The sequence below is a fragment of the Colobus angolensis genome, unplaced genomic scaffold, assembly GCF_000951035.1.
Source record: "Colobus angolensis palliatus isolate OR3802 unplaced genomic scaffold, Cang.pa_1.0 Scaffold299, whole genome shotgun sequence".
NCBI classification, from domain to species: Eukaryota; Metazoa; Chordata; class Mammalia; order Primates; family Cercopithecidae; genus Colobus; species Colobus angolensis.
Genome location: NW_012116254.1, coordinates 2,525,891 through 2,536,750, shown reverse-complemented (window position 1 = coordinate 2,536,750; position 10,860 = coordinate 2,525,891). Strand labels below are relative to the sequence as shown.

Below are 10,860 nucleotides of genomic sequence, written 5' to 3'. Positions count from 1 at the left end.
AATAAAAATACAAAAATTAGCCAGGTGTGGTGGCGTGTGCCTGTGATCCCAGCTACGCAGGAGAATCACTCGAACCCGGGAGGCAGAGGCAGAGGTTGCAGTGAGCCGTGATCACGCCACTGCATTCCAGCCTGGGCGACAGAATGAGACTCTGTCTCCAAAAAAAAAAGAAAAAAAAATCGGTTGTCAATAAAATTGGAAGATAATATATTTACTCCATGAAATATTTTTAAAGTGACATTTTCGTCACTTTAAAAATCCTCACTGCTCTAAGGATTCTTAAGAATATTGCCTGAGAAACGTAGGGTATCAAAGAAGGCCTTGTGAGTATAGAATCTTTTACTGTAGACCGCAGTCTTACCCACATTTTCCCACAGGGCCTTAGTGAATGCCTACAAGTTGCAGCCTACACCTGGGATTCAGAAAGTTGGCATTAGCCTTTTCTTTACTGTTGTGGATTACGTCAGCGATGAGACGCAGCGTCATCCCCCAACAAGGCAGTTCTTTACTTCATGCATTGAGATCTTGGGACAGGTAAGGTTATTTGTACCTTTTGCCTTGATCAGATAATGAGTCTCTGCAGTGTCTTCATTAGAGATAGTCAGCATTGACTTCAGACTTACATTACAGGTTCAGAGTCTTACCCAAGTCAGAAGCCTCTTGGAGTTGTAGGCTTCTCAAGATATGATTAGAACTGTTGGTATAGAATTTTGCTTCTCATACAAGGGAGATTAAATTATTCGTATTTGAAGGTCTGGGGAGACATCAGAATTTGTCATATGTCTTTGGTGTTCTTAACAATAACATTACTAAAGCTCTTCATTGTTTATAAAAATACTTCCCAGTTTGTTTATTTCATCCTCATGGGGAATCTGTGTGATTGAGATTCCCATCTTAAAGATGAGAAAACTAGGTTCTAGAAGATTAAGTGACTGGCCTAAAGAATTCAGTTGGTGAGTGTGGAGCTGAGACTGAATCCCAGGGCTTCTGACAACACTCAGTGCTTGCCCCACCTCCCCACTGCTGTGTCCCGGTTGCTAGCCTTGGTCAACATTTATTTGTTTATTTATTTATTTGGCTTACAGTTACATAGATGGATATTTAACAAGGGCAAGGGTAATCATGCAGATTTATGAAATGTTTCATAAAAGAAACGAAAACCTCTTGTTTGAAATATGTAAACACTAATTAACCATGTACTGTCACCCAAATTCAACTGAATGAGTACTTATTTATTGGATGTTTATAAGGAAGTAATGCTGAACAGGTATTATCATCGATTTTTTTGTAGGAAGTTTTTTATCCTGATCATAAAATTAATGTGTGCTGGCCGGGCGCAGTGGCTCACACTTGTAATCCCAGCACTTTGGGAGGCTGAGGCAGGCAGATCACCTGAGGTTGGGAGTTCGAGACCAGCCTGACCAACATGGAGAAACCCTGCCTCTACTAAAAATACAAAATTAACTGGGTGTGGTGGTACATGCCTATAATCCCAGCTACTCAGGAGACTGAGGCAGGAGAATCTTTTGAACCCAGGAGGCGGAGGTTGCAGTGAGCCAAGATCATGCTGTTGCACTCCAGCCTGGGCAACGAGCAAAACTCCCTCTCAAAAAAAAAAAATTAATGTGTGCTTATTATAAGCAATGCAGACAGTATAGAAAGTATGAAGAAGAAAAATTTCTTATAATCCTAACTACCTGGAGATACGATTACATAGCTAACATTTCATTATAGTTTGTCTTGTATATGTGTTTCTATTTGTAAACATGATATTTCATTTCTACATATGTAGAGATATATAGATATGGATAGGCACTTAAAATGGGCTTATGCTATTTTGTAACCTCCTTTTTCATTTAAACACATCTTTTAGACATTATTTCATGTTAATAAATACAGACTTATATCATGACGTTGCATGTCTGTGTAGTGTTCCTTGATACAGATTTATTACAGTGTGTTGAGCTAGTGTTTGATGGACAGATATTTAGGTAGATTGTTTTGCTACAATAAGACTGAGGTAAATATTCTTTGTGAACTTGTCAGACTATTTTCTTTAGGATAATTTCTTAGAGGTATGATTGCTGTGTCAAAGAAATTTGATACACATTGTATATTTGACTTTTTACATCATACTTGATATAGTTACACTGCCCTCCCTGGGAAGTTTGCACCTATTTATGCTATCATTGCAGTATTTGAGTTTGTTATTCTTCATACCATAACCAACATTAGGAATTCTCCTTCTTTTTAAGTTTTGCTAACCTGATAAGGGAGTGGTATTTCATTATTATTTTAATGTGTTCTTCTTTAAGTACTTGTTAAGTTATATGCCTTTTCATATGTTTATTGGCCATTTATATATACTTTTGTGAATTGCTGATTATGGTCCTTTGTACGTTTGCTGTTGGAGTTTCTTGTTTTTTGATTGCTTTGAAAGAGCTCCTCACACTATTAACCTGGCATCTGGAATGTGTTATAAATACATTTTTTTAGTTTGTCATTTTTTTCTTTAATTTTATGATTATTTTTTATCTTATAGAAGTTAAAATTTTAATATATTCAAGCCTATCAGTCTTGTTCTTTTATTATTTTTGCCTTTGGTCAACCATATGAAAGCCTTCCTGCCGGTGAAATTGTTTCAATTTTTGCTTATATTCTAGTACTTTTTAATATTAGAACCAAGTTAAAACAAGATGATGTCATCTTGATTATATATTATTATGAAAGTTAGTTTTTGAGAGGTATTAAATACACTTCTCACTAAAATCTATAACCTGGAAGTTTTGTTTTCCTGACGTAATGCAGCACCATGTTGGGTACTGTAGTAATCATGGTGGGGACATTGCACATTTGTGGATTCAAAGTATCGCAATATTTTAATCTCTTAAAAATCTTGTACGGTTAACTCATTTTATTTATTTTATTTTATTTTATTTATTTTTTATTGAGACGGAGTCTGGCTCTGGAGTCGCCCAGGCTGGAGTGTGATGGCACAATGTCAGCTCACCGCAACCACCACTTCCCGGGTTCAAGCAATTCTCCTGCCTCAGCCCCCCAAGTAGCTGGGATTACAGGTGCCCACCACCACACCTGGCTAATTTTTGTAGTTTTGGTAGAGATGGGGTTTCACTATGTTGGTCAGGCTGGCCTGGAGCTCCTGCCCTCAGGTGATCCACCCGCCTCAGCCTCCCAAAGTGTTGGGATTACAGGCATGAGCCATTGCACCCTGCCTAACTCAGCATTTTCTATCTGTGGCTTGTCCAAATCAGATTTATGGATTCTTCAGAATTTCTAATATTACCGACATTGGAAGCAATAGCCTTATCTATGTTGATTTTAGCTGTCTTTTGATTGTTTCAGACTTTCATTTAGAAAAAAATTCGATTCACCTTATTTGGTGCCCCTTAAAAATTTGCTTGCTTAAATAAAGGTTGTAAAGGAAGAATCTGGTAACATTTTTCCTTTTTATTTTTCCAAGGTGTTTATCAGTGGCACTAAATCAGAGTGCAGAAAAGTACTTGAGACCATTCTGAAGAACAGCAGGCTCTGCTCCCTGCTGTCTCCTTTCTTTACTCCCAATGCTGCGCCCGCGGAGTTCATACAGCTGTATGAGAAAGTGGTCAAGTTTCTAAGTGAGGACAACAGTGATATGATTTTCATGCTGCTAACCAAGGTAGGATGTAATTCCATCCTCACCATATTGTTGAAACAGCAATAATTGTCGCTTCCTACTCCACAGAAATAAAAGGACCTCTGAAGTTTTGTTTCCAGGTACAGCAGAGGCTGAGAGGCCTTTTCACAGTTGGCATAAGCTTCAAGCAGTCTGACCCCACAGCTGCTTCTTAGCGGGGTGGAGCATTGGTTGTGTTGTATAGCAGTGGTCTCCAACCTTTTTGGCACCAGGGACCGGTTTTATGGAATACAGTTTTTCAGGGACTGGAGTAGGGGGGATGGTTTTGGGATGAAATGGTTCCACCTCAGATCATCAGGCATTAGATGGAGCGTGCAACCTATATCCTTCACATGCACAGGTCACAATAAGAGTTTGTGCTTCTATGAGGATCTAATGCCATGGCTGATCTGACAGGAGGTGGGGCTTGGGGATCCCTGTTGTATAGGGTAGTCTTATTCCACTTCGTGTAAAGAGGACCTAATTCCCATCCCTTTTTAAAACTTAATATAGTTTTGAAAATATTCATATTAGTAGTTTAGTACATCCTTTTTTAAAATTTATTTTGAATTTATGCCTAAATTGTGTTTGACAAAAGTTTTATTAGTCTCATATTTAGAATAAGCTGGATCTAAGCAAATTGCCTTTGATCTCATTCTGAATATTAACTCTGTTAATATTATTAGATTTCATATTTGTTAATATTAAAATATAACATTAGAATATTAACTATTAGACCTAGGTAATGAGTTTACTTAACCAGTTGAGAATTTCAGAGTCTTAACTACTTTACCTCCACTTGTATTTCTCTTACATCTATGAATCAACAAAACCTTGGCAGTTTTGGTCAGGTACGGTGGCTCGTGGGTATAATCCCAGCACTTTGGGAGGCCAAGGCATGAAGATTGCTTGAGTGTAGGAGTTTGAGACCAGTCTTGCCAAAACAGAGACCCTGTCTCTACAAAAAAAAAACAAAAAAAAACAAAAAAAAAAAAACCAAGCTAGTGGTACTCCCAGCTACTTGGGAGGCTGAGGTGGGTGAATTGCTTATGCCCTGGAGGTTGAGGCTGCAGTGAGCTGTGACTGCACCACTGCACTCCAGCCTGGGTGATGGAGTGAGATCTGTTTTGAAAAAAATAAAGACAAAAAACCTTGACAATTTTAGGGCCTAGAGATTGATCTCAGCCTATAATGGAGGAGAACATGTTTTATAGTTTGGGATTTTGGAAGGGAATATCAACAGTCTGAATTTTATTAACTGAGACAGGTAACTGATGCAGACCCAGAAACATGGCTGTTAAATTGAGACAGTTTCATAAAGTGGCTGCTCATTTGTGGCACTGTCACCAGTGAAGGAGAGCTACGAAGTTCTGATCCAGGTCTTGGAGAGGAAACTTATTATAAGACAGAAATATATGAGTCTCTGAGGAGCAGTATAAAATTATAAGCCAATAATGAATCATCAGTAAGATTTTTAAATTGCAAGAAAAGCACACAGAGCTAAGAAAACTCTGCCTCTGAGATTCTAGATAATAACACAGAAATAGATGCATAATGGCACCAATTAGTGAACTACTTTTTTTTTTTTTTGAGACGAAGTTTTGCTTTTGTTGCCCGGGCTGGAGTGCAATGGCGCGATCTCGGCTCACTGCAACCTCCGCTTCCCAGGTTCAAGCAAAACTCCGGGATAGCCTGTCTTAGCCTCCTGAATAGCCGGGATTACAGGCATGCACCACCATGCCTGACGAATTTTGTGTTTTTGGTAGAGACGAGGTTTCTCCATGTTGGTCAGGTTGGTCTTGATCTCCTGATATCAGGTGATCTGCCTGCCTCGGCCTCCCAAAGTGCCGAGATTATAGGTATGAGCCACCGCACCTGGCCCAATTAATGAACTTTTTGTATTCTTTTATGTACTTCTTTTATTATTATTTATTTATTTATTTTGCAATTAGCTTCCTCGGGTTGAATCTTTTATGTACCTGTTTATACATTTTAGTTTCAATTTTTATAAAATGCTGGGTAATTTTTGGCCTTTAAATTTACGCAGATTTTTGTCCTCTTAAACTATTTTTCTAGTGTAAATAAAATGGCTTTTTGTTTCTTTTTCTTTTTAGTTCGATCTTAAACAATGGTTAAGCACCACTAAACCTCCTCTGTCTGATCGTACCAGGCTTCTGGAGTCCATTCACTTGGCACTTACTGCCTGGGGCCTTGAACCAGATGAGGATATTCTGATGCCATTTAATCTTTTCTGTAAGCACTGGACTTATCTTCTTCTCTACCAGTTTCCTGACCAGTACAGTGACATTCTCAGGCTGCTGATGCAAAGTAAGTGTCTTCATTTAATTGTAACTAACTAGATCTTAGTGAATATTCAATATCACAGTTTTCATTTTGCAGATGTCATTCAAAGGTATGAAAGTAATACCAGTATAGGAGTTTAGAATCACTAATTGTCATCTAAAGGGCTTGATGAACAAGGCCCAAAAAATTGTTACCATAAATATGGCCAGTTATTGTTCTAAACGTGAGAATGGGCTCTAATTTGGGCAAGGCAGCACCTAGAATTTGGTGGAGTCCACAGTTATGCAACTACTTCTTTGCCTTGACTTTTCAGCTGTCTTGAAGTGGGGTGGGGAAGGACCAGCTTACTCTGCAGATGACAGATCTGGCAAAGCAGGGAGGTTGTGCCTTATGACATTTTGGGAGTTTTTCCTTTCTAATTTTTTTACTCTTGTTTTTTGCAAATTAATTTTATCCATATATAATGATAGACTTTATTTATATTTACCAAGGGAAAGAGCAGCATTACAATCTCCACATTCCTGCCACTTCTGTTGCCCTCTTCTTACAATTTTCCATGGCAGTTTTAGAGCTTAGAGGAGAAATAAATAGGGTAGGCTTTTTTATTTTTGGAGTTTTACTAGGCAGTAATTTTATTAAAATTTGATAAATGAGATAGTATTTACTTTTTTCATGCAAACTTCATACCGTTTATATTTGTAGTAGAAAAAGAAATTTTGCTTTATACCAAATTTTTGTGTTACATAATAGAAATTGTTTAATGGCTAAGTTAATGATCCAGTGTATTGGGTTACCCAAAAGGCCCTGAAATGTGTAGTCTCTCATTTTCAGAACACTTTAAGCTTTCATTGTTTCCTACAGAGGCAGGTTGCAGGGTGGGTGGAGAATGTTGGAAGGGAAATTCATTTCTACAAATTTCAATGAATATGTGCATAGCTAATTTTTGCTCTAAGCTTTTAAAGTTTGATATGGTGTGTGTTGTGGATTTTCCCCTGAAATCTTTTAAAGAGATTGTAAACCATTTATACTAGACCACTATTGACTTGAATTTAGTAGGAAATTTATTCTTACCAAGATAAGTAATTCACACTTAAGAATAACAATCCGATACCTCTCAGATGTCATGAGCTGCTGCCTCCTGGTTTCTTTCTCCTCCCTGGCTACCATGTTGATGTTGCCTTGGGAGCATCCTTTGCTCTTCTACTGCATTCATTCCCTCTGGGTGAGCCCATTGTTTTCCCTGATGTCACTGCCGTCTTCTAGGCATGTGTGATTTCTACAGTGCTAGCTTAATTTCTAGGCATGTGTGATTTCTAGGCATGTGTGATTTCTTCTAGGCATGTGTGATTTCTACAGTGCTAGCTTAATTTCGGGGCGCTGGCCACTGGGCACAGACTGGTCACTGTCCCCCAGGTACCTCACACTGGACATATTGCAGCTGGTCTCATCATCATTCTCCTCAGACCTGCTCCGTGAACCTGTTATCTTACTTGATTCTCATGTTCACTCTGGATGGAAAGTACTTTAGGAGATATTACTCCTGTCCTGTGGGATGGGAAGTTATTAAGTACCAGAATTGGAACTAGTTCAGAATACGGGCTGCTGGACTTGCCCAGCTCTTCCATGCTGCCTCTGGGTCTTGGTTTTGGGGAATTTGGGGGCTGGTAGGAGACCTCTTCCGGAGAGCCCAGGCCCTGAGTTGCCTTCAGCACGTAGTCTCCATTGTCCTGTCACTGTTGTTTCTGTCACACTCATAGATAGCTGTGGTCCCCCAGCCAGGAGAGTGGCACTGCCACCATTCCCCAGCCAGGGTCGGAGGGTCAGGTCTCCCACCCCTCTGAGTGTAGCTTCAGCAGCACTGACTCCCAGCGGGGTCACCAGGAACCAGGAAAACCTATGTGCAGGCAGCCAGTTCTTCTCTTAGGTTCTCTTTACTTGGGCCTCCTCACTCTAGATACCCCTGTGAGTTTGTTTTGGATTTTGGTTTAATTTTTATTACTTTGTAAGGTACTCGTATTATTTGTTACAAGTTAAAACATTTCTTTTGGGAAAGCCGCTGACTTGCTCTTCCTGTCCCTGCTGGCAGGCTCCGCGGAGCAGCTGCTGAGCCCCGAGTGTTGGAAAGCCACTCTGAGAGCCTTGGGCTGCTGCGCCCCCAGCAGCCAGCAGGGGGCAGCGTCTGCCGAGGGCGCCGTGCTTCCCAACTCTTCCGATGCTCTCTTGTCAGACAAGCAGGTGTGTAACTTTTGGTCTCTGATGTGTTTGTGCATTTCTTTTTTATTTCCCTTGCTATTTATTTTTTAAACAGTTGGAAAACTTTTGTGCGTTATTTTTAAGAGCCATGTGTTTTTCTTTGTTAAGTGCTTTGCTTCCCTCATGTCCCCTTTGTCCAGGTGGCTCACTCCATTCCCCTGAGTCTAATTCTTGCCCATGTGTCCGAGACAAGGGCAGGCACTCCCCTGTAGATCTTTCCTGCCCACCCTAGCCCATTGGCCTCCACCCTGAGACCACTGCTCGGGTTTCTATGATGGAGTGTCCCATGGAGCTCTCGGTTTTATCCATTCTGTTTGATATGGGTTTGCATGAGAATTTATTTGAAATAATGGTTCCACTGCTTTAGAAAAGGTTTGAAACCCATTGTTGGCCGGGTGCGGTGGCTCATGCCTGTAACCCCAGCACTTTGGGAGGCCAAGGTGGGCAGATCACTTGAGGCCCGGGATTCAAGACCAGCCTGGGAAACATGGTGAAACCCTGTCTCTACTAAAGAGTACAAAAATGAGCTGGGCATGGTCAGGAGGCTGAGGCAGGAGAATCGCTTGAACCCAGGAGGCAGAAGTTGTGATGAGCCAAGATCATGCCACTGCACTCCTAGGTGACAGAGCGAGACTCCACCTCAAAAAAAAAAAAAAAAAAGAAACCCATTGATTTATTTCTCATATGCTATTTTATATTTTTGCAACTCTCTTTGCAGTAAGTCAAAGACCTACTACATATACTCTCATCACAATGTGTCGTAACACTTTACTAAAAGTACACATTTAGTAAGCATTTTTTGACTAGTTGTCTCTTCCAGGTAATGGAGACTATACAGTGGCTTTCAGACTTTTTTTATAAGCTTCGGTTATCCAAGATGGACTTTAAAAGCTTTGGTTTATTCTCAAAATGGAGTCCTTATATGGCTGATGTGAAGACATTCTTGGGCTACCTTGTGAAAAGGCTGTTTGACTCGGAAATGGCCTGTTTGGCCCAAGACCCAACTGCCAGCAGGAAAACAGGTACTTTTAGTGCAATGTGGAGCTAGGTGTTTGGACTTCCCATTAAGAGAGATTTAAGTAGGCACATTAAGAGGTTTATATTGAGTGTCAAGGAGAGAAAGTAGAAATATATAGAACAGGCATGAGCCCATGTATGTGTCATATATGTGTCATGATATATGAATGGATATATTCATTACATAGTGAATGTAGGGTGCTTGCTATAGCTTGTCTCTGCCTCTCCTTTGCAGGGTGGGGTACAAAGAGATAGGTTTCAGTTTCCTACCTTTTCTGTCATTTGTTTTACTAAGGAAAGTGTTCTGAATATTTATACATTTATCTTTTTTAAAAGTATGTTATAAAATTATCCATATTATATTGTAATACAGATTCTTCAATTCAGAGAAATTCCAGTGTGGCCAATGAAAACATAAATATACTTAGTTATACTAAGCATGTTGTTTGTATATTAACATAGGTTTATGAGTCTGCAGATAATAAGCGGTAGATTTTTCTGTATAATGTGAGCAGTGATATTGACAAATGACAAATGATGACCTTGTTTGTTTTTTTGTCTCTAAAACTTTTTAGTGCTGAAATGCCTACATTCAGTAATCATTCAGCTCTTTAAGCCATGGATCCTGGTTTTAGAGGACAATGAAAGGTAAATAGGTTTTCAGATACTCAAATTCCTTTGACATTTGTAGACTTAAAATTCTGAATGGTATTCGGTAGAAGTGATGAGTTCACAGATTTAACTTTTTAGTGTAAAGCCGTATTTAAATTTAGAAAAGGCTTCTTTTCAAAACTTAAGACCTTTTCTATTTATGGAATTGCTAGTCTGGGTCATCAGAGATATTATCTTGATATTAATTTTGGAACAAAACTGGGCACTCATTTCCAGTTTTCCACAATAAAGAGGTTGAACAAACTTTAGTGTTGAATTTCAGAAAAACGGATGCTGTTCTTCTGAGGGTTCTCTTAGATTTTTATGAGACTGATTTTTCTCTACTATATCAGTTGTGTTTTGGAACTAAGTTGGCTGTAAAATTATTGGATGGGAATTACCTTTAACTCTGGAACTCTGCAATGAAAGCATTATTTCACAAGCATTTGCAATATGTAGATTGCTGTCCAAATTCAGTGAGTTGCCTTCTGAGTCTTTTTTTTCCCTGAAAGTATACAAGCAGAAGCTAATTGAACTTGTCAGGGTTTTATAGAAATTACGACAGTGGTAAATATCACATCATAGGAGGTATTTTCAAAAACTTGAACTTGATTCTGAGACTCAGAGAACATGAATGTCATACTCAAGTCTCATAGCTGGTTGGTTAGTGCCGAAGCTGGGACTAGAGCTCAGGTCTTAGACTTCTGTTTCTAGACTCTTTGCATTAACCCATGTTGCTTTACGAGCCACTTAAGGAAAGTGTAAAAGGTTCTGAATGTTTGCTTTTGCTAGAGGGCTATCTGAATAATCTGCAAGCTTCAAGATTTTATAGTGACTGTGTATATATAGACTGCTTACCATAATGTTGGCTGCTTGTTTCTTTCCAGTAAGAATTAATGGAACTTATTTGGATATTGAGTTTTCTAGACCAGATTCAGAAAATAAATTTTTTTTTTTTTTTT

The 10,860-nt window shown here is 39.2% G+C and overlaps 1 protein-coding gene across 1 annotated transcript in view; it reads left to right on the top strand.

Annotated features, from left to right (window-relative positions):
- Window positions 1-10,860, top strand: part of EPG5 (ectopic P-granules autophagy protein 5 homolog (C. elegans)) — a 125,634-nt gene that overhangs the window by 90,411 nt on the left and 24,363 nt on the right. Inside the window, 6 exon segments of the mRNA XM_011949334.1 lie at window positions 378-534; window positions 3,482-3,676; window positions 5,788-6,001; window positions 8,064-8,212; window positions 9,051-9,252; window positions 9,823-9,895. Of these exon segments, the coding sequence (XP_011804724.1) occupies window positions 378-534; window positions 3,482-3,676; window positions 5,788-6,001; window positions 8,064-8,212; window positions 9,051-9,252; window positions 9,823-9,895 (990 nt within the window).